This window comes from Triticum urartu, chromosome 7A (assembly GCF_056163025.1).
Source record: "Triticum urartu cultivar PI428250 chromosome 7A, HENAU_Tu73, whole genome shotgun sequence".
Taxonomy (NCBI): Eukaryota; Viridiplantae; Streptophyta; class Magnoliopsida; order Poales; family Poaceae; genus Triticum; species Triticum urartu.
The window spans coordinates 691,392,825-691,416,751 of NC_141879.1; the positions used below are offsets into that span (position 1 = coordinate 691,392,825).

At 47.8% G+C, this 23,927-nt stretch overlaps 1 protein-coding gene across 1 annotated transcript; it reads left to right on the plus strand.

The window, feature by feature from the left end:
* Nucleotides 1-8,088: 8,088 nt before the first annotated feature.
* LOC147961578 (uncharacterized) lies at nt 8,089-9,267 on the plus strand. The gene has a single exon (XM_087531814.1). It carries the CDS (start codon nt 8,089-8,091, stop codon nt 9,265-9,267), a length of 1,179 nt encoding a protein of 392 aa, XP_087387940.1.
* Nucleotides 9,268-23,927: the final 14,660 nt, after the last annotated feature.

Below are 23,927 nucleotides of genomic sequence, written 5' to 3' on the forward strand. Positions count from 1 at the left end.
AAAAAAATCTTGCTGCTGAATAGATGTTGGACCATGAAAAAATAATGAGGCCCAAATAGAGACAATCCCCCCCGCGTAGGGGCCCCAACCCAATTTTATAGCATAGAGGCACCCATGTTTAGAAAAAAATGCTTCAATTAAAACCTTAAAATAAAATGTTGCTTCGGCAAATAAACCTTTAACAAACATATACTTATTTACTTGTTTTTTCTTTAGCCAATTTTTTCTGTCGAATAAATGTTGGGCCGTATGTATTGTAACTTTTTTTGGAAAAGATCAAGTTAAAATTCGCTTCAAATAGGCCGAAGAAAATGTTCCTGTTTTGCTCTGAAAAAATTGGCCAGAGGTTAAATTCAAACCAATATTTTTAGGAGCACAAAAATGTTTTGTTTGTGGATTTGAGTTAATCCAATAATTATTTGCGTGAACTAAATTAGTTGCATGTTCATGGTTGCACAAAAATTTGCACCGTACACCTACTAGCTAGGGTGACCCTATTAGCCAAGGCCTAGATACATGCATGCACACATGTAGCACAGCAAGATATGATTTTTTTTGCAAAAAAATTTGGGTACCCATACACTTGCATGTCCATAGTGGAATCTAACTTTTATTAGTAACACATAGATCAACTAGATAGAACACCAATATCGACTAGATAGAAAAAAACCCAGATAGAACACATCACAATATTTTTTTTGCAGAAAAACTTCCAATCTATTCATCTTCAATCATGGCAGTACGTCGAACACCAGAAATAAAAATTACATCCAGATCCGTAGACCACCTAGTGACGACTAAAAGCACCGAAGCGAGCCGAAGGCGCGCCGTCATCATCGCCCCTCCATCGCCGGAGCCGGGCAAAACTTGTTGTAGTAGACAGTAGGGAAGTCATCGTGCTAAGGCCCCATAGGACCAGCACCCCAGAACAGCAACCGCCGCCGATGAAAAATAACGTAGATTGGAAGGATCCAAACCAAAGACACACGAACGTAATGAACAACGACGACATCCGAAGACATCACAATATAGTAGCATAAGTAGTAGCATAAGTAGTAGCATTGCATGAGCTAGATAGTATACACATTACAACTAATATAGATAAGGGTAGCACGACAAAAATAGTACCATTACAACTTATATAGATAGTTCATAGGTCAACCCAACACGACAATAATAAAACACCACCGACGTGCTTGCTTGCTCCAAGGCCAACTCCTCTCCTCCATGGACAACTCCTTCACTCGTCATCGTTGGTGGGGTACGGGAAGGTGTGCATGCGCTCATCGGCGGGGAAGACGCTGCCGAAGTCGGTGAAGATGTTGTACATGGTGAATGCGATGAACTCGCGTCCACACCAAAAACATGGCCGAGGAGGTAGTAGGCATCGAAGGGGTTGGTGAACCTCACGATGAGCCTGATAGGATGGCCATTGTTACTGACCTCTTCGACACGGAACATGGCCGGAGAGCCCCTCGGGAGATGGAGGTAGCCGGCGGAGAGGAAGAACTCGGTCAGTCCTCTTGCCCCCCTCCACCTCGAGATCACCCACACCTGTAGGGTGTTCTCCACCCGGACTCCGGCAGGGTAGAGCCTCTCGGGGTAGGTGGGTGGCACACGGTAGGTAGCCCCCCAGTGAATTGCATCTTGCTTGCTTCGAGTGGATCTTGGGACGGCTCGGACGGCTTGTGGTGAAGATGGGAGATGAAGGAGAGCGAGAGGAAGATGTAGGCTTGGGTGTGCTTAAATAGCCAAGGTGCACCATTTTAACGTGTTTTTTTCCTCTCCCTCGTAATGGCATGGGAAACGGGCAATGCGCCATCGAGTAACCCAAGCCAACCCGTGTGTACACGCGCATGCATTGTGGTAGTAATGCCAACGACCCGCGTAGCACTCTAGCAATTAAAAACACATCGAGAGATGGGCTCGATGCCATGCATGCAACGGCTAGCGATAGTCGGGCATCTAGACCCATCTAGAATGGGTAAATAGCCATAATGCAACCAGGGTGTCGGCGGGCATGCTCGATGCCATGCATGCAACGTCGAATGCTACAAGGGCGGCCGCGGCAGGGCTGAACACGCGTGCATGCTTTTCAGGCCTGTTCAAATGCTGCGTGGTGTCCATCGGTCCAACGGGTGGGCCGCATTAATTAAGCTCAACAACACATGGTAGGCCTGCTCAGTGTTATACAACGTAAAAAAATGGGCTAAAATGACCAGCTAATGAAAGTGCAACCCGCAGATCTGTGACGTGGCTCCTGATCCAGACCGTTTCTTATGTTCACATCCATCCAATGGTCCACAATGCTGCGTGTTATAATATTCAGCATCTTCGAATCAGCCAATCAGAGTGGATCCCGCGGATCGATGGCGTAGCCCTAGTGCCTGATCCAGACCATCCATTCACAGCGATCCAATGGCCCAGAGGAATGCGGGGTTTTGATGGGGTTTTGAGAGGTTTTCAAGGGTTAGGGTTGAGCATAACTAATTCAAAAAAAATAAAAAATATATATATAACTTGTGCCGATCATCGTTCTATGTGACTAAGTATCTAGGAAAAATAAGAAACTTGGACTACGAATATTTTCATGAAAAAGCTTTCACAAAAGATGGCTATCAAGAACGTGGTTGTAGGGTTTTGAAGAGAAGTGAGCTAGGGTTTAGTGTTAAACATGTCATACTTGATCGCAACGATCCAATATCAGGAAGTACTCTTATATACACACATTAGATGTCAAGTTTCCTTTTTTGGCTCATTTAGAGAAGGTCGAAAAACACTTGCTTACAAATGGGTCTGTTTTCCCTAGCTTTGGAGGAGTTTTGGATCTCATGTGGAGCATATTTTTCATGTCGAGAGTTCCACATAATAAAAGTGCTTCAATTAATCAACCAACATGCATAATAGTCCAGAAATCATTGTAACACCATACCACAGACCAAATAACTTCAAATTTGAATTTTGGCTCAAATTTGAATTTTGTCTCAAACATGAATAGTATTACACAAATACACATCATATCAAAGTAAAAGTACCATTACAAAAATTCAGGCAAGGTTTTATTACTACAATATAGTAGCAATACACAAGTTTCAACAAATTATCACTTCTGCTTCTTCCTACCACTCGATTTCTTCTTCTTCTTTTTACCAATGCTTGTTTTTTGTTGTACAACACCCGGTTCATTCAAGCTCTTGATTTTCTTCAATGGACTGCCCGGAATAGCAGCTTCATTACGCACCACAACAGTTGCAGTATCATCGGACCCAATATCACCAGTTGGCAACACAACTTCCAATATAGGCTCAGTGGGGACCACATCAGCTGGAATATCTTCAGTTGGCAACTCAAGTTCCAACATAGGCTCATCTTGCACAACATCAGTTGGAATATCTTCGGAGGTACCCATATCTTCAGTCGGCACCAGAACATCAAAATCTTGCTCATCTTGCAGCAACACATCCAAGTCTTGCTCATTTTTCACCACACCATCCAAGTCTAGTTGAATGTGTATAGTTTCACCAAAACTTCTCTTTCTTATACAGCCATTGCCTCTTGCATTTTTCTTTGTCCAGTACTCTTCAACAACAAGGGGCTCACCTGCACGCTTCCTCCTAAAAAGATAAAGCATGTCAACTGGTTAGTAATTGAAAAATGCAGCAAAATAGTAAACAATGCAAACATATGCCCACATACTTTGGCCTTTCAGAAGTGTAACAACATTTGGGAGATTCAACTCGGTGCCCAAGTTCCTGGCACAACTTGCATCTATTTTTGTTACTTTTTTGGGACCTTTTTGGCTTTGCATCCTTCTTTCCCTTGCCCTTTTTACTACTCTCACCTTTCTCAAATCATGCCTTTAATCTACTCTCTTTAGGCCTGCCAACCTTTCTTTTTGTTAGGGGAGAACACATGGAAAATTCATATTCCACTTCAGGCCACTGAGAATGATCTGTAAGTGCTGGAATTGGAGTTGCATATGCAGCCTTGAATCTTGCTACTGAGTAGTATTCGTGCAAATATGGGTGCACGTTTATCTTCCGTCGGGAGGCCAAGAAAAGTATGGCATGATCACATGGTTTCCAAGTGTGCTGCCACTCCAAACAAGTGCAATCATGCATTTCAGTGTTAACAACATGCCTTCTACCAGTTTTGGTATCTCTAACTTCAGCACCCCACACAGAAGATTTTTCAACAGATAAGTGCGTAAGATTTCTACTCCTGTTGACCACCTGTTGTACCACTGCAGGAAGCTTATCCCCTTGTAGACAACCACCAATCCTTCTTCTCAATTCCCACAAGCACATGATCATGATCCTGATTTGGTCAACCATGTCATGCACATGCAAATTTTTTAACTGCTTCACCTTGTTGTTAAAACTTTGTGCCAAGTTGTTGTTGATATGATCACACTTGAGGGCAGTGTTAAGTCCTGACCTATACCATAATAGAGAATGGTAGGTGTTCACCCATGGACCGTACTCAGGGCATGCTATCATTATCTTACCAAGATGATATGAATGTGTCTTTTTAGTGTAAGATCTTGCTGCTGGCCACATGAGACCAAATTCTTCCCCTCTGAATTTTTTGATCAAATTCATCCACATATGGCCGAAGCACTACATCTGCCCACAATGGGGGAGAAAATTCTTCACTGCTTTTTCTAGCCCTTTGCATGCATCTGTGTGGACTGTCAAAGGTGACACTGGCCCTATGCATCTTTTCAACTGCATCATGAACCATGTCCACAAGACCTCTGTCTTTGACTGAAATAAGCCAATAGCAACAGGGAACATCCAGTTGTGTCCATCCAAAGCATTGCAAGCTGCCAACTGACCATTCCGCTTTCCAGTCAAAAATGATGAGTCTATGCTCAAATATGGACGACAGCCTGCCTTGAAGCCATCAATGCAAGGCTTTAAAGCCATAAAAGACTTAGAGAAAAGGACTCTTCTATCCTCTGTTACCTCAGTATCTATCTCCACAACACTACCAGGTGACCTCTTCTCCACCTCTGCTTTGAAATTATAAAGCATCCTAAAAGTACTTGCCCAGTCACCATATAATTGTTTAATTGCCCTTTGTTTTGCCTTCCACACCGTGTTATACTTCACCTTAATGGGGTATTGCTTTTCCAAGTCTACTTTAAGTTTCTTTGCAGTAGTCTTTGGTTTCTTGGCTAAAATAGGAGTGATCTTTTCTGCATTCCAAAGCTGTGATGTCATGGTTGATACTCTCTGTGAACTTGTAATACAAGTATGTTGGTGTGGGATTTGATTCACCCTAATGGTACTTCCATCATGTCGGCGTCTAGCAGATATGTACCACTTGGAAGGCTTGACACTTCCATCAAAACCTTTACATCTTGCATAAAACTTCTTTCTATTAGTCCACTTAGTCTTGGCATCAAACTCATGTTTGACTGCATGAGTCTTGAAACACATCCTAAACTCATCCATGTTTGGGAACAACTTCCCCACTGCAATAACATTTACCAACTCATCATCATCTACATCATTTGCAGCATCTTCCATCAGCTGTCCATCCACACCTTCAGTTCTATCTCTGTTAGCATGAGTATCAGTAGGCATACTAGATTCACCATCCTTATCCTCCTTATCTTCATCAGCTACTAGAATGCCAAAAAAATTGGCCATCTCAGTGTCATCCATGGGTGAATGACTAAATCAGTTGGGTCATTTAATCCTACTGAATTCCAATCAATAGAAACAACACTTGCAACACCATCAGAGCCCTCGTCTGCATCACCCCCCTCAGGTAATACTGTCACTTCACCAGTACACATGGGCATTATCTGCCTCTCCGAAGCCCAATCATCATCTACCATCTGTGAAGCTAATTTTGAAGGCACATATCCAACCTTAAAATCTGATTTCAGATCAACAAGCTCTGCATGAAACATAGTCTGTTTGGTTGTCTAGCCATCTTGTCGATCGATTTCATCAAGCATCTCTTCACCATCCTCAATTCTCACACTCTCCTTTCCAATTATGAAACTATAACAATGCTATCTCTTGCCCGGGACCCCAAAAAATGCTCTCCCCAATTTTTTCCACCACATTCTTCACGGCCTTCTCTTCCATGCTCTGTAGGTCTTGTGGATCAATCTCTGCAAAATCAATCTCCCACTTCACAATTGTATCTCTCTCTCTCTGTCCCGGATGCTACCATCACCTAGCTACGCCTTAGAAGGAAGGAATTCCACACTGAATTCGAATGTCCGAGCACCATCCCCCCTGTTTGTCAATGGCGGGGCGGTGTGAGGTGAGCTAACGAAAGCAGACAAGGCACAAATCGCATAGCTTGGAAAGGATGCACATTAAGGGATTACCTAGTCGATGTTGTTGTCTCTGGCGGCTCCATCGCGGTCAGCCCCCTCTCCCACCCACCCAAATCTGGATCAAATCGACCAAAAACACCAAAAAAACAGAGGGAACAGAGGCGATGCGGTGAGATCTAGCTCGACACGGAGGGAACGGGACATGGTTCCGGATTCACTAACCACAGCCGCCGCCGTCACGGAGAACAAAAGCTCCACGCTGCTATCACCGAGAACAAAATCTCCGGTGCGGTCACTGGCTCACCGCCGAGAACGAAGAGGAGGGGGTGGGAGCAACGGCTTTAGACAGGGGTACACGTTCAGACAGGCACGGGGACACGTTTCACCAGATGCACTGCCAAGTGGGGCCCGTAACTAGATGCACTGCCAAGTGGGACCCACATGTCTTAAACATAACCTCACTCCCGTTGACGACCAGTTTAATCGCCCGAGTGGGCCTTGGCTATTTGGACTTCTGAAACGTAGCACTACAGCTATTTTCGTCAACTACGTCGCACTCCTTCCATTGCACCTCAAAGATGTCGCACAGGAGCTATTGACCCTTTATCGTCAGGGTCGGTCAAATTATGATAGTTTTCTGTTAAATACTCTGACCTCAGCGGAACAAAGATTTGAAAAAACCATCAGGATGCTAATAGCTTCGAAATCATTTTTGCACGAGAAGTAGTCAAGGGTGTTAATCACAAGCATCAACAAGGGGTTAACACAACTGGAGACAAAGCAAATCCAAAAATCACACAAGGGTGGACGCGGATTTGAAAGACATCAGTACTGTTTTCAGAGTGGTACTTAAACTTTATATGATTACGCGCATCATGTCAATCTAATGCCAGGCGCCTAACCTTATGACGATCGCGCGAGGGAATTCTGGCTAGTGGAGAAGCTCTGTACACATCCAACATTCCGACGTTGACCTTTCCATCTGAACGTCTGGGAAGATAAGCCAATTTAGCGGCCGCGTGCTGTTTTGCCTGAACATTTCTGCACTAGTGTCTAAGTTCTTCAACAGAGTGATGATGAGAAGGACGTGCATCATGTCGTAGCCGGGTTGGGGAAGCGCAGAAGGATGCCGAGCCATTTGAAATACTCAAAGCTCGCGATGAGAGCCACGATCCCGGTGTTGGCATCAGAGAAGGAGAAGCGTTGGTCGTCCTCCATTGTGACGTTGTGGCGCTCGTAGTAGCCGCCGAATAGGTGAGCGAGGATAAGAGCCAGCAGGATGGACGGACGGGTCTTTGGTTGAAGAATACTAATACAATGTTTGGTTGAAAAATATTGATTTCAACTAAAACCACGACACTTATTATGGAACAGACGTATATATTCTCATTAAAGCCGCCGAATAGGTGAGCGAGGATAAGAGCCAGCAGGATGGACGGACGGGTCTTTGGTTGAAGAATACTAATACAATGTTTGGTTGAAAAATATTGATTTCAACTAAAACCACGACACTTATTATGGAACAGACGTATATATTCTCATTAAGAAAGATGGTTAGCACATAATTACTATTCAACAACAGATCAAATTGAATGGAATTTTGTGAATGAACTAGGTAGGGTAACAGATCAAGCAAAGCTGCACCATCGCGTAATTAACATATCCGTAAGGACCCGTTGCTGACGAAGTGGTGAAATACGATCTGATTACAACTCGAACCGTCTATTATAAGGTGTCTTCATGACCCGAACCCTAACCCTTCCAAGTTATTTCTCTTGGCCCAAAATATGCAAGGGCAGGAGATGCCGCAATCGCGGCCGGCGGCCATCTCGGCCGTGCTCGATGATGATGATCTCCTGGGCGAGATCATCCTCCGCGTCACCTTCCCCACCAGCCTCGTTCGTGTTGCCCTCGTTTGCAAGCGCTGGCTCAGCCTCGCCTCCGCGCCCGCCTTCCTCCGCCGCTTCCGCAAGCTCCACCCGCCCAGCCTCCTCGGCGTCTACGTCTTCAGCATGTATAACAATGGACCGCGGTTCGTGCCGATGCCTCAGCCCCCTGAGCTCCAGGCCGTCCTCCATAGCGGCAGCTTCAATTTAGACTCCTTGATCGGCCACGTGGAAGCACCTCAATGCTGGAACGGCCTCCTCCTCCTCACCTCCCTCGACGAGCAGGGCACAAGAACGGTGCGCTGGCCCCTGTACCCTACGAGAAATACGACCATCCTCCCACCAGTCCCCACCTTCTTCGATCTCGATGACGGCTTCGTAGGCTACTGGGATCATGACATCTTCCCCAACGGTGGCGACAATGCCCTGTCTTTCTTCTGTTTGGCATTAGGTTGGAAGGAGCAACAGACAATTGTGCATCTGTATGTGTTACAAGACGATATCTGTGCCATCCACACTTCGGTAGTAATTGAAATCCCGAAGGTCGAATTGATAACCGCCAGTTTGATCGCTGACATGAAGATCTACAATCTGGTCAGTGTGGGCGAGATTGCTAAGTTATTCGTGCTAGATCTTGTGTCTTCATCTTTCTCACTAGTTAACCTACCTGAAGCTGAAGATGGTTGGACAATGGGTCTGAAGCTCACGCACGGTACTGGGGTTCATCTGACCCATGTAAAGGACTGTCAGCTCCGCATCTGGCTTATCGGGATGGATAGCAACGGAGTCCACAGCTGGTTTCTTGTGGATACCATTTATTTGCCTGAGATTTGTGCTAATCATATGATACCAACTCACATCTTCGAGGGTGTTGGTGATTCTGATCTTACAATGCATGCAGTTTGGGACAATTCTGAGTTTGTTCTCATGGAGTTGGATGGTGTCCTCTACCTTTTGGATATTAAACGCAAGGCAGCAAGGCAGGTCTACAAGCTGACACCAAGCGATAAACTCTATTTCAGTGTCACTCCCTTTTTGATGGTCTGGCCTCCTAAATTCCCTGCGATAAAGTTAGGATGAGATCCGGAATAATAACGTTGCAAGGTTTGCCTTTTATTCATCTGTTTAGTGCTGTGGTCTAGTTTCCTGCAGTTAACTCAGCTAATACTTTATCTCGTTTATGATGTTCATCATGTGCATGCTCGTTTCTGATTGTAAATTTTAGTTTAAATTATCACACCAGCTGACTATCTTCATCCCAATTATACATATTAGTCGTGCTAGAGAATAAAAATGTTCTCTATATTGGATATTTTGATTTTGTTCGCTGCTACCTTTCAGATTTACTCAGCAAATTCCTGTCGTTGACGTAATAACACCGTTATATATAACTCAAGATTTGGATTCTTGATGCTATGCGTCGGGTGTGACGGCACAGCAGCGGGCCGACCTCTTAGTCGGTGGACTTCCGGATCACATCCGCATGGACGTGGAGCTTCGGGGACCCCAGGATCTCTAGTCGGCCATGTACTATGCCCGCGTGTTCGAGCGCCGCGCGGTGGCCATCCAGCAGGAATCACCGTTCCGGACCGCTGGGTTGCTACCCGGGCCGGATTCCGCGCAGGGTCGGCCTGCACAGACTTCTGCGGCACCCCTCGCCGTGACCGCGGCGCACCGTTCCGCCGGTTCACCTCAGCCGAGCTACTCGAGCGTCGCCGCCAAGGGTTGTGGTTCAACTGCGACGAGCCCTACACGCCCGGCCATGCCTGCCCGCGACTCAGGTTGCAGACTACATTCCGGAGGACGCCGTCGCCGCCGACCTGGCCGCCCCAGCTGTTGAGAAGGTGATTGACGCTGGATGATCGCCTCCAGGAGTTCCGCAAGCGCTTCCCCACCTTACAGCTCGAGGACGAGCTATTTGTGCAGGCGGGGAGAAGTGTTATGGCCGGTTTAGCTAGGTACACCGGGCAATCTTAGCCCACAAGTTATCTACAAGGCAGTAGCTCAAAGGATTCTTAAAAAGTCGGAGAATAATTCGACATATCTTGTAACAACAAGAGCAACTGGGAATGATTGTATGAACGGCAAGTGTATTTAGTTATCCATAGGGATTTATCGATGGAAGGGAATTGCAAAAGCGATGGACACAAGGGTCTCGGAAAAACATCGAAAAGTATCTCGGGGTCTTCTGATGAACCAAACCATCATCTGGAATAAAGGGGCTCTCCAGGAGGAAGTATTTTCGAGAACCTAAAGTTAGATTTTAGAAAAATCATTTAACCCGAATAGAAGAGAGATCAGAATCCCAGAGTATAGACGAGGAATAAAAGATCCTAATACCACCCAATGGCGACGTGGGCCCGTAAGACACACAGCCAAGTTAGTAAAACAGTTTTGAACGACTAGACTCAACTTCGGCCAAGGAGTTGGAAAGGGGGCTACCTACAGGCAGTCGGCTCTGATACCAACTTGTGACGCCCTCGATTCAATCGTACACTAATCATACACGCAAATGTGTACGATCAAGATCAAGGACTCACGGGAAGATATCACAACACAACTCTAGACACAAATTAAAATCATACAAGATTTATATTACAAGCCAAGGGCCTCGTGGGCTCAAATACATAAGCCCGAAAACACAAGAGTCAGCGAAAGCAACAATATCTGAGTACAGACATCAGTTAGACAAGTTTTCCTTAAGAAGGCTAGCACAAAAGCATCTACGATCGAAAAGGCAAGGCCTCCTGCCTGGGAGCCTCCTAACTACTCCTGGTCGTTGTCGGTGTCAAAACTGGCGGATCTCGAGCAGTGGGTCCCGAACTGTGCGTCTAGGCCGGATGGTAACAGGAGGCAGGGAACACGATGTTTTACCCAGGTTCGGGCCCTCTTGATGGAGGTAAAACCCTACGTCCTGCTTGATTAATATTGATGATATGGGTAGTACAAGAGTAGATCTACCACGAGATCAAGGAGGCTAAACCCTAGAAGCTAGCCTATGGTATGATTGTTGTATATGGAGTTGATTGCCTACGGACTACAACCCTCCGATTTATATAGACACCGGATAGGGTTTGGGTTACATATAGTCGGTTACAATGGTAGGAGATCTTGAATATCCGCATCGCCAAGCTTGCCTTCCACGCCAAGGAAAGTCCCATCCGGACACGGGACGAAGTCTTCAATCTTGTATCTTCATAGTCCTGGAGTCTGGCTGAAGGTATAGTCCGGCTACCTGAACACCCCCTAATCCAGGACTCCCTCAGTAGCCCCCGAACCAGGCTTCAATGACGACGAGTCCGGCGCGCAGATTGTTCGGCATTGCAAGGCGGGTTCTTCTCGAAATCCTGTGTACCTGTAGGAATAATGTCCAATTTTTGTAATGTAGCGCTCCTCGGCTCCCACGCCCAATAATGGCCGTCTTCCACGTGTCAAACGAATGCGAAAAGCCAGGGCGTTTTTACATCCACACCCCTAGCCGTATAAACGAGCCGCCTGTTTAACGGGATGGGGATTTAGGTCCAAACCACATCTTCTCCTCTCCGCGAGTTATCATCAGAGCGCTTCCAGCAAAGGTCCATTCCAACATGACCAGCCGTCGCAGCTCCTCCCCTCGCCCCTCCGGTCCCAAACCCGGGGACTGGGAGAGTTGCACCATCCCGCATAGCGAGTTAGTGTCGCTTCAGGCCAAGGGATTTCTCCCTCAGGCATACATGGTCCCGGTCCGAGCCGGTCTCGCCACCTACAATGGCGGAAAACAAGCGGAGAGCACCCCCAATCCTTCTAAAGGAGAGCGGGTGTGCCTCGTCCCCTATCTAATAAGGGGACTGGGGTTTCCAATTCATCCATTTCTCCACAGGCTTCTGGAGTTCTACGGCCTCCAGCTGCACAATCTCACGCCCACCTCCGTATTACATATTGCGGGTTTCGTCGCCCTTTGCGAGCTATTTTTAGGCGTTGAGGCTCATTTCACGCTGTGGAAGAGTTTATTCTGCCTGGTGCCCCATTCTCGAGAGGGGTCTATATACCAAGTGGGCGGAGCCGAAGTATGGCGCATCGCCGGGACCGGATACCTATCCGGTACCCCAAAGAAGGCGTCCGAGGACTGGCCTTCGGAATGGTTTTACGTAGATGACGTCCCGCTACCGGACCCTATCCGGGTCAGTCTCCCTGAGTTCAACAGTGCTCCATTGAAGAAACGCTTGAGCTGGCGTCCGCGGAGCTCTCAGAGAGAAAGCGAAAGAGACGTCCTTTACCTGATGGGCCGGATAAGACTGTTGGCTCATTCCGGACTAACCATGATTGGAGTCATGGCCGCATGCATTATGCGGGGGGTGCAGCCACTTCAATATAGAGGCCACCCCATGTGGGATTTCAACGGGGAGGATGACGCCACCCGTTACGGTCGTAAGGGGCCCGCCTCAGCTGCCGCTCTAGTAAAGATCTTATCCTCTTTGTATAAGGGAGAAAAGGAGGAATTCCTCCGCGTCAACCCGCATGCCGGATTTACTATGTACGATCCTCCAAGTTGCGTAAGTGAACAACTGCGCTTGCCCGTTTGTTTTATACTCCCACGGTTAGATATGTAGTCTAACAACTTCAATGCAGGAACTGCGACAGGTGGTAAAGGATATAAACAGCCGCCCTCCACAGCCCGAGGACCCAGAACGGTCCCTCGATCCGGACTCCGAAGAGGATCCGGACATATCGGTGGAGCTTATCGACGGGGTGTTCCATCAGCTAAGCAAGGACAATACCTTGGTAGCCATCACGGTTGATTACCCAGGGTTAATCCCGGCCCCCAGGTGCCAGAAACCGGAGTCTCATTCCCTTGAGAGAGATTCCACTCTCACGTATTCTGGTGTTTCTGACGACAACCGTGTTTTGCAGGGGAGATTTCCGAGGCAGGAGGCCGATCCTGCGGCGGCTAGCCAACGAGGGGCCGCAGGGCCCCATGGGGCAAAAAGGAGTCCGGACTGAGATGCCGGCGCAAAGATATAGCGCACCCTCTGTTTCCCTGGTGTTATTCTGTCAGGGCATATTAACGTTCGTGCTATCTTCAGGATGAAGAGACCTCGTCGGAATACATCCGGAGAGGTTGCCAATCGCGCCTCCACCAGCCAGGCTCCAACGTCTGGCCAGGAAGCGGAGGCGAGCACAAGGCGCACACCGGACGCTCCTCTGACGGAGGATGCGGGCAGGCTGTCTGCCACAAATTCTGAAGTGGAGAGTGCCATGAACCACAGGCGTCGCCGGACAGTTCTACGTGACGCTTGTTTCTCCCAAGAGGCTTTAGATGTCTTTAATTCGGGAGATGCGTACCTCCGTGCCGCTCAAAATGGTTTAGCCAGAGCCACGGAGCAGTATGTAAAAGACATACGGGTAAGAAAATTTTGGTCAAATATATATATACCAGTAGCCCCCGAGACTTGAAACAGTTAGAGCAACTGATTTAAGGATCATTTAATATGCAGGTTCTTACAAAGAAGAATACTGTACTATCCCAGGAGCTGGAAAAGTGCAAGGCCCAACTAGAGGCCGCACTAGCCGCAGCAGGGGAGCCCAAAGAGACCCCCTTAGGTAAGATACACTTCGAAGGATTTATATTGTGCGGTGTGGGTGCAAATCTGACAAATCATGTTGCAGATGGCGCCGGACTCGATCCGGAAAAGCAACAACTCTTACGCCGGCTAAAGGCCGGTGAGAGTACGTTGAAAAAGGTGAGGCGAGAGAAGAATGATCTTCAGGATGCCAACACCCGGCTGGACGTCGAACTTAAAGATGTTCGTGGCCAGCTGTCGGACTCCACAAAGGAGAATCAGCGGCTTCGACGCGGCATATTTAGTAAGTGCTTGAACGAACTTTGAAAAAAGAGTTCGGCGAGAAAGTCGACTAACAGAGTAATGTCTGTAGGTATGCTCACAGGTCGTCCTGCAGAGGAGATGCCCGGTTCTACGGGTGACCTTCTTCCCGAACTCACGCAACTGTACGAGCGAATTCGGCAGGCGATGCGAGGCGTTGCCCAAGCCTTATGGCCTGCCCACTCCATGCCCGAGGGCCTTGGAGATCTTGCGGAGAAACTGAAGGGAGCTCGGCGGCGCTTCCGGTTGTGGAAGATATCGGCCTGCCGACAAGGCGCTAGGGAGGCCTGGGCCATGGTGAAGACCCGTTTTACGAAGTCTGACCCAAACCACATGGCCGAGGTCGGACCAGTGGGGCCTGACGGGAAGGAGATCCCTGTAAGCTTAGTATACGGCCAAGTAGAGTTAGCCGCGAAGTATTCCCAGCAGGACTGTAAATTAGACAGCCTGTTAGATGGTATAGAAGAGGAATACAATCAGTCAGAATGACTATGTAATTTTGAATTGACATGTGTAATTCCTTCTAGCCGGATTGTAGATCGTTTGTCGTTGCCGACCTTTCGCTTCAACCTCAGGACCTAACGGTCCGGAGTGTGTCCGAATACCATAGCGGTTATATAAGAATCGGGGTATGCGTGGAGACCAGGTGTAGGGGTCATTAGTGCTTTATCAGACAAGTGCCCAACTAGTTATGTTATATTACATGGTTAGTAAGAAACACCTTCCATAGAGAATAGTTCCATTAAGGGATCCTTTCGCTCGGAGGCATGCCCTAAAGTGCATGTCCGGAATGCGTGAAAAGACGTAGAAAAAGCATCTGGGGGCGCATAAAATGAGTAAAAAGATCATCTTTTATTTCACCGACCGAATATTCTCTTAAGAACGCTAGCTTTCGGCTTCACCCAGTCTGAGGTACACATCCGGCTGACCCGGCAGTAACAATCGCAGAGGTGCTCCCTTTACCGCCTAGCCGAACAATCGGGAACGTAGGGGTAAGCACAGGAGCCAGGCAACCCAGCTTGGCCAAAACTTAAGTCATATCGATGCATATAATGGTGAAGAAAAAGGTACATGCGGAAGTTTGACGCATGTGTTGGGCGTGAAGCCCGTATAAATAAGCTTCTGTTAAAGAAGCCCCTAGGTTTAGTGAGCGCGAGTGGCGCGTCACTAGATGAGCCTTTAAGGGCTATAAAAGAAAAGAGGGGAAGGCGAGAAATGTAAAAAAATGCAAAAAAAATGGACAGAGGAAGGAGACGAACACAGAGTCCGGCGCTAGGCATAGAATCTTCGGAGAGGGGTGGCGTTCCACGGGTTCGGCTCGAGTCGGTTATCCGATGCATCTCGCAGGAGGTACACCCCACCAGTCAGGACTTGGTCGATTATGAATGGACCTTCCCACTTGGGCTTGAGTTTGTCCTTTTTCTTATCCGGCAGGCGTAGAACTAGTTCGCCAACATTGTAATTTTTGGCCCGTACTTCTCTGCTTTGATATCTTCGGGCGTGCTGTTGATAAAATGCGGAACGGGCTTTTGCCACGTCACGCTCCTCCTCCAAGGCGTCCAAGTTGTCCTGCCGATCGAGCTCGGCTTCTCTTTCTTCGTACATGCGCACTCTAGGTGAATCATGAATTATGTCGCAGGGCAGAACTGCCTCTGCGCCGTACACCATAAAAAATGGTGTGTATCCGGTGGTGCGATTTGGCGTGGTCCGCAGCCCCCATAGCACGGAGTCAAGCTCCTCTACCCAGTGCGTGTTAAATTCCTTGAGGGACCGCACCAGTCTGGGTTTAATGCCACTCATGATAAGACCATTTGCGCGTTCGACCTGGCCGTTGGTTTGTGGGTGATAGACGGAAGCATAATCGAGCTTGATGCCCATGTTTTTGCACCAGAGTTTTACCTCGTCGGCGGTAAAGTTTGTACCGTTATCGGTTATGATGCTGTGGGGGACGCCATAACGGTGTACAACCCCAGATATGAAGTCTATCACAGGTCCGGATTCGGCCGTTTTTACAGGCTTGGCTTCTATCCATTTGGTGAACTTATCCACCATGACCAGTAAGTATTTTTTCCTATTGGTCCCACCTTTAAGGGGTCCGACCATGTCAAGCCCCCATACCGCAAAAGGCCAGGTGATGGGTATAGTTTGGAGTGCGGTGGGTGGCATATTGCTTTGGTTGGCAAAAAGTTGGCAACCAGTGCATCGTTGTACTAGGTCCTGAGCGTCTGCCCGGGCCGTCGGCCAATAAAAGCCTGTACGGAAAGCCTTGCTAACAAGGGACCGAGCAGCGGCGTGGTGACCACCGAGTCCGGCATGAATTTCAGCCAGAAGGTTCCTCCCTTCCTCTTCGGAGATGCACCTTTGAAGGACTTCGGTAGTGCTTTTCTTATAAAGCCCTCCCTCATGGACTCTATAGGCTTTAGATCGCCGCACTATGTAGCGGGCCTCGTTTTGGTCCTCCGGGAGTTCCTGCCTAGTAAGGTAGGCTAGGAATGGTTCTGTCCACGGGGCGATAACCGCCATTATTACGTGGGCTGAAGGTGTAATTTCATTGGCAGAGCCTCCGATTGTGTCAGATTGTTCGGCGTCGAGTGGTGCGGCTGGGTCCGGGCTATTATTTGCGGGTTCCCCCTCCCATGCTACGGATGGCTTGAACAATCTTTCCAAAAAGATGTTGGGGGGGACTGCATCGCGTTTGCTCCGATGCGTGCCAGGACGTCCGCTGCTTGATTGTTTTCTCGGGCTATATGGTGAAACTCCATCCCTTCGAACCGAGCTGACATTTTTAGGACGGCGTTGCGGTAAGCTGCCATTTTTGGGTCCTTGGCGTCGAAGTCTCCATTTATTTGGGATATCGCGAGGTTTGAATCCCTGCGTACCTCTAGGCGCTGGATACCCATGGATACTGCTATCCGGAGACCATGTAGGAGGGCCTCATATTCGGCTACATTGTTGGAATCCGTGTACATGATCTGGAGCACATATTGGATTGTGTCTCCTGTGGGGGACGTCAGGACGACGCCAGCCCCTAGTCCGGCCAACATTTTGGAGCCGTCGAAATGCATAATCCAGTTTGAATATGTGCCGTACTCTTTAGGGAGCTCGGCCTCCGTCCATTCTGCGACGAAGTCGGCCAAAACTTGCGATTTAATAGCTCGCCGTGGCTTATAGATTATATCGAATGGGAGAAGCTCGATGGCCCATTTTGCAATCCGGCCCATTGCATCGCGGTTGTTGATAATATCGTTTAGTGGCACTTCCGAGGCTACTGTTATGGAACACTCTTGAAAGTAGTGTCGTAGCTTCCGGGATGCCATGAATACCGCGTATGCAATCTTTTGATAATGCGGGTACCGTGATTTGCATGGAGTGAGGACAGTGGACACGTAGTAGACCGGCCTTTGAAGGGGGAATTTGTGTCTGTCCGTTTCCCGCTCGACAACGAGCACTGCGCTGACAACTTGGTGTGTTGCTGCAATGTACAATAACATTGGTTCGCCGGTGATTAGCGCGGCAAGGACTAGGTTTGTTGCCAATATGGCTTTTATTTCATCAAGTCCAGCCGTGGCGGCATCCGTCCACTCGAAGTGTTCGGTGCGCCGAAGGAGGTGATAAAGGGGTAGTGCCTTTTCTCCCAAGCGGGAGATGAAGCGGCTTAAAGCTGCCACGCACCCGGTTAATTTTTGTATTTGTTTAAGGTCCTTTGGGACATCCAATTGTGACAAAGCTCGGATCTTGGCTGGGTTTGCTTCAATTCCTCTACCGGATACAATGAAGCCCAAGAGCTTTCCAGCTGGAACGCCGAAGATGCATTTTTCTGGGTTGAGCTTGATGTCATATTGTCGGAGGTTATCGAATGTAAGCCTCAAGTCGTTTACTAGGGATTCGACATGTCTTGATTTGACGACCACATCATCCACATACGCCTCCACTGTTTTGCCGATCTGGTTTGCCAGAAATGTCTGGATCATGCGCTGATATGTTGCGCCGGCGTTTTTAGCCCGAAGGGCATTGTGTTGAAGCAGAATGGGCCGTATGGTGTGATGAATGCTATTGCAGCTTGGTCTGATTCTGCCATCTTGATTTGATGGTAACCGGAGTATGCGTCGAGGAAACACAACAAATCGTGTCCTGCGGTGGCATCGATAATTTGATCGATGCGGGGGAGGGGGAAGGGATCCTTTGGGCAAGCCTTGTTAAGGTCTTTAAAGTTGACACATAGGCGCCAGGATTTGTCCTTCTTTGGTACCATCACCAGGTTTGCTAGCCAGTCCGGATGTTTTATGTCTCTGATGAATCCGGCCTCCAGTAGCTTGGCTAGCTCCTCTCCCATAGCCTGTCTCTTGGGTTCGGAAAAACACCGAAGGGCTTGTTTGACAGGTTTAAATCCTTTTAGGATATTTAAGCTGTGTTCGGCCAGCCTGCATGGGATCCCTGGCATGTCTGAAGGGTGCCACGCGAAGATGTTCCAGTTCTCTTGTAGGAACTCTCGTAGTGCGGCGTATGCATCAGGGTTCAGTCGTGCCCCGATTGAAGCTGTTTTATTGGGGTCCGTTGGATGGACCTGGAATTTGACTATTTCGTCGGCTGGCTTGAAGGATGTGGATTTGGATCTCTTATCGAGTATCACATCATCCCTGTTAACCGTGGAGCGCAGCGCAGTTAGTTCCTCGGCCACTAAGGCTTCGGATAGCGCCTCAAGGGCTAATGCGGCCGTCTTGTTTTCGGCGCGGAGTGCTATGTCCGGATCACTAGCTAGAGTGATAATTCCATTCGGCCCGGGCATCTTAAGCTTCATGTACCCATAATGGGGTATTGCTTGGAAGATTGTGAATGCTTCCCGCCCTAGTAAAGCGTGATATCCGCTCTTAAACGGGGCCACCTGAAACGTGACTTCTTCGGACCTGTAATTATCCGGCGTGCCGAACACCACATCTAGTGTGATTTTTCCTATGCAGCGCGCTTCCTGACTGGGGATTATTCCTCTGAAGGTTGTGCTTCTTCGCTCGATGTGGTTCCAGTCTATTTCCATTTTTTGAAGGGTTTCCTCATAAATGAGGTTCAGTCCGCTGCCTCCATCCATGAGCACCTTGGTGAGGCGAAAGCCGTCCACTATGGGACTGAGGACCAATGCGGCTGGTGCTCAGGCTGTTCGGAATCTAGGTTCATCACTTGCGTTGAAGGTAATAGCAGTGTCGCTCCATGGATTTATTGTTGCAACTAGATAGACTTCGGTGAGGCTGCAGAGTGTTCTTTTTCGCATATTGTTTGATGCGAAAGTCTCGAAGACTGTGAGAATGGTACTGGTGTCCTCGGGCTGGCTTTCTGCGGCCTCCAGAATTAAGAGGTCCTCGCCAATTTTGGCCACCTGCCAGAGTATCCAACATGCTCTAAGGCTGTGAGTTGGTGTAGCGTCCTCTGTACTGTGAATTCTACAGGGTCCATCAAGACACCTTTACAGTACGGTTCCATGCCTTGTAGAGGGTTTTGGCTTTTTGGTGTTCATCCCGGGTGTCCTATGATGATGCACCCTCTTAGTTCGGACGAGATTACTATTCAAGGCCGGATTATCCCAAAATTTTATATCGGTTTTCCAGGCGCTTCCCATCGCACAGTATTTTTGTACTATGGACGCCAAGTCAGTGAAGCGTGTAATATCACGATGACTTACAGCGTTAAGGATTCCCTCGTCCGTGCAATTACTGCAGAAAATTGAGATTGCGTCTCCCTCGCGGCAATCCTTTATACTGTTCATAACCAGGAGGAATCTGGCCCAGTAATGATGTACTGTTTCCTCGGGCCTCTGCCTGATTTGGGAGAGATCGCTTATGTTCGGGTGGGCGGGTGTCGTTGAATCTGAAACCTCACCCAATCCAAGATTCGGAGGCCGAAGAGTTTCCGAAATCTGAAGTTTGGATTCTTGGATGTTTTCCAATGAATCTAGCCCGTTGCCTAATCCTAAGCTCATGTCTTGAGTTACATCCTCCTCTCCGTGGGTATCCGTCTTGGAGGAGTCAGGAATTCGGACGTGGCTAGTCCTTAAAATAGATGAAGGGTCGCCGCACTGCGCCTCTACCACGACAACGTGGTGGGTGACTTGGGGAGAGTTAATTTCTCTTAGATCGGGTTTAAGCCCAACCTGGTCGTAATCCATAGCGACCCCCAGGGCGGCTATGCGATCCAAGAGCTCGTTTACGGAAGAGAGCTCCATTGGATCTAGCTGCTCGACGAGCTCCGAGCTGACGTGTAGGATGCTTTTGATGACCCGAGAGGTCACCGTCGGCGCAACAGCTGAACAGGCGGTCATGAGGAAACCACCTAGCCGGAGGGTTTGGCCGACAGCCAAGGCTCCCTTAGCAACGGCGCCGTCTTAAAGACGGGAGGAGGCATCCTTCCTGATTGTGACGGCACAGAGGAACTCTCAATGAAAGCACCAATGTCGGTGTCAAAACCGGCGGATCTCGGGTAGTGGGTCCCGAACTGTGCGTCTAGGCCGGATGGTAACAGGAGGCAGGGAACACGATGTTTTATCCAGGTTCGGGCCCTCTTGATGGAGGTAAAACCCTACGTCCTGCTTGATTAATATTGATGATATGGGTAGTACAAGAGTAGATCTACCACGAGATCAAGGAGGCTAAACCCTAGAAGCTAGCCTATGGTATGATTGTTGTATATGGAGTTGATTGCCTACGGACTACAACCCTCCGGTTTATATAGACACCGGATAGGTTTAGGGTTACATATAGTCGATTACAATGGTAGGAGATCTTGAATATCCGCATCGCCAAGCTTGCCTTCCACGCCAAGGAAAGTCCCATCCGGACACGGGACGAAGTCTTCAATCTTGTATCTTCATAGTCCTGGAGTCCGGCTGAAGGTATAGTTCGGCTACCTGAACACCCCCTAATCCAGGACTCCCTCAGTCATCGTCGGTCTCCACGTAGTAGTAGGCATCGGCGGTGGCATCTGGCTCCTGAGCTCCCACATCTGGTTGCATCAACCGGAAAGAAGAAGAAAGGGGGGAAAAGGGGTAGCAAAGCAAGCGTGAGTACTCATCCAAAATACTCGCAAGCAAGGATCTACACTACATATGCAACATTATCAAAGGAAGGTTGTATATGTGGACTGGGCTACAGAAATGCCAGAATAGAGGGGAGAACCTTGTCCTATCGAAGACTAGCATCTTCTGGAAACCACCATCTTGCAGGAAAAGGAGGGAGTAGAGTAGCATAAAGTAAAGTAGTAGAAGTGTTATCAACCTCGGCCAGAGACCCTTTCTCGACTCCCTGCGAGAAAGCAATCCCAGAGCCATACTCACTAGTGCAGAACCGGGCAATAGCACCGGTTCGTAAGGCCCTTTAGTGCCGGTTCCATAACCGGCACTAATGTGTGGTCACTAAAGCCCCCCCCCCCCTTTAGTACCGGTTCAGCACGAACTGGTGCTAAAGGGCAACCACGTGGCATGAGCCAGCTCCGGGGGCCGGGAGCCCTTTAGTACCGGTTGGTAACACCAACCGGTACTAAAATGTTTGGGGGGTTTTTGGTTTTATGATTTCTTTTTCATTTAATTTTGTGTTTTCCATTTTAATTCTTTTTCATTTGCTGGTATTTTACGATACTACACATTGTACACGTTATGCATATATATATATATAAATAGAATTTCTAGTAGAACCAATCATATATATATCATCAATGTCTCACAAACCACCATATTAATTCACACATACACACATGTATATATAGCTATATACAATTTCTCCTACATATGCATGTTGCCTTCGGAGCCAGTGGCATTAGCCTAATTGGTGCCTTCGGAGCACAATGACAATTGGAAGTGGTTCATGACCTGGTCGATGGGGGCGGTAGCGGGTAATAGTATTCTCCCTTCGGATTTATGACCTGGTCGAGCAAAAATCCCGCTATTTCCTCTTGAAGTGCTTCTACGCGCTCCGTTTCTAGGAGCTTGTCCCGCACCTCTGTGAACTGTTAAGAAGGAGATCAATATGCATGTGTATTAGTTGTGTGACTAGATATCGATAATGGTGTAAAAATTGTGAATAGTGTTCTGACAAGCGTACCCATTCCTGTCTTTGAGATCTGCTCCTTTCGGACGCCATCATGCGAATGTTCTTGCAAACGCAGAATGCACATAGATTAGTCCCCTGCGCCTGCTTCAGGGCCTTTATTACGAGAATGGAATTTAATTTGATCAGATAATAATTAATCAAGCATGATAATTAAAGAGATGGTAGCTAGCTAGCTAGCTAGTACTACTTAATTACTTACCTTGGGTCGAAACCATTTCAGCTGTCGTTTCCATTCGCCTTCCGTGACGCTGATGAACCTTGCCCAAGCCCTGCCCGCCCACAAAGAAAATGAATAAAGGGGTTATTAAATAGTTCATATCATGAAATGACGAACTAAATAGGCCAAGATATATAGTTAATAATGATTGAAATTACATGTTGACTATCCCAAACAAGATGTTATAGTCACTATTTGCTTTGAGTAGTGAGTCCAGTATTTCAACTGTTCCGGCGTCAACTTTAATGATACACAAGATCCAGTGAAATCTGCATGCACACACGTTTGCATGTCTTAATTAAGCGGGCATATGTAAGCAAAAACATTTAGCTAGCTAGTAGGCAAAAACAGAGAATTTGTAGTACAAGAAAGTGTGACTCACTGGAAGTTGTAAGGAAGTAGTATATCTTCATTGTATTTGAGGCACTTCAAGAACTCTAGCATGCTATCCTCTACCTACTTTTCATGATGCTTGTTTATTTCCCATGTGTATTCATTAACGGTGTTTGGGTCAATGAACCCAATGCCATAGCGTCCACCTTTTCTCATTTCATACATCTTCATCCTGCATAATACCACAGAAAAGAATATAGTGAGGATAATTACAGGTAATGATTGATCAAAAGGATCACTACAGCTAGCTTGAGACTTAAATTACAGAAAGAAATCACTTACAGACAATAGCAACTGACGATAGATTTGTCGAGTGTGTCTTGATTGTATAACTGAAACAATTCAGAATACTCAACGATCACAGGTTTCTCATGGTAGTAATGATCCTTCTTGAATTGCACCATGAGGGACTCTCGATCGGATCTCTTGGTAATGTCCATGTACCATTGATGCAATTCATACATTCTCGTTGGGAGCTTCTTGACCTCTTCTGGCTTGACCAAAGGTTGGCCCCGGGCATATTTCCGTTTTATTTCCTCCTTTGTAAGCACAGGCATGTCCTCGATCTCGAGGAGTTGTCCAACAGTGATGTTGAGAGTTTCAGTCTGCATTATATGCTCCTGGGTTATTACCACATCGCCCACCTCGGGAACGTAAACTGTTTGCCCACAATAATATTGGGCGCGTGTACTGTCACGTGTTGTTGGCGGCACAACAAACGGGGGGATCGATTGCGCCGCCTGTTCTCCCAGCTGGGCAACGGTTTTCCCGCATTTTTTGACAGCTGCTTGTTGTTTGCTCGAGCTCGAGCTCGCCTCCTTCTGTAGACGTTGTCGATGTAACTTCCTAATGTGGCGCTCATAGTCTGTGTCAACAGGCTTAGGAGCTGGTGGTTGAGCCATATGAATGAAGTGGTCAACTACTTCCATAGGCACTTTCTCCCTTGGCGGCGGTGGCGGTTTCGGTCCAAAATGGGCGTCGACTTCTGCCCGCACTATGGCATTGGTTTGCTCCTCGGTCCTGTCGTAAGCCCTCTCAGGAAGAGGAGTAGTGAGGTTTGGACCATATTTATATCGCTTGCCTCCGCCTGTACTTCCTGTACTATGACCTCGACTCGTACCGCTACGCATCATAGCTGCGGGGTGTCTCTTCTGCGTTTGCTGAGGCGGCGGAGACGGC

Coding starts and splice junctions, on each gene's coding strand:
- LOC147961578 (XM_087531814.1), top strand. CDS start 8,089: ATGCAAGGGCAGGAGATGCCGCAATCGCGGCCGGCGGCCATCTCGGCC.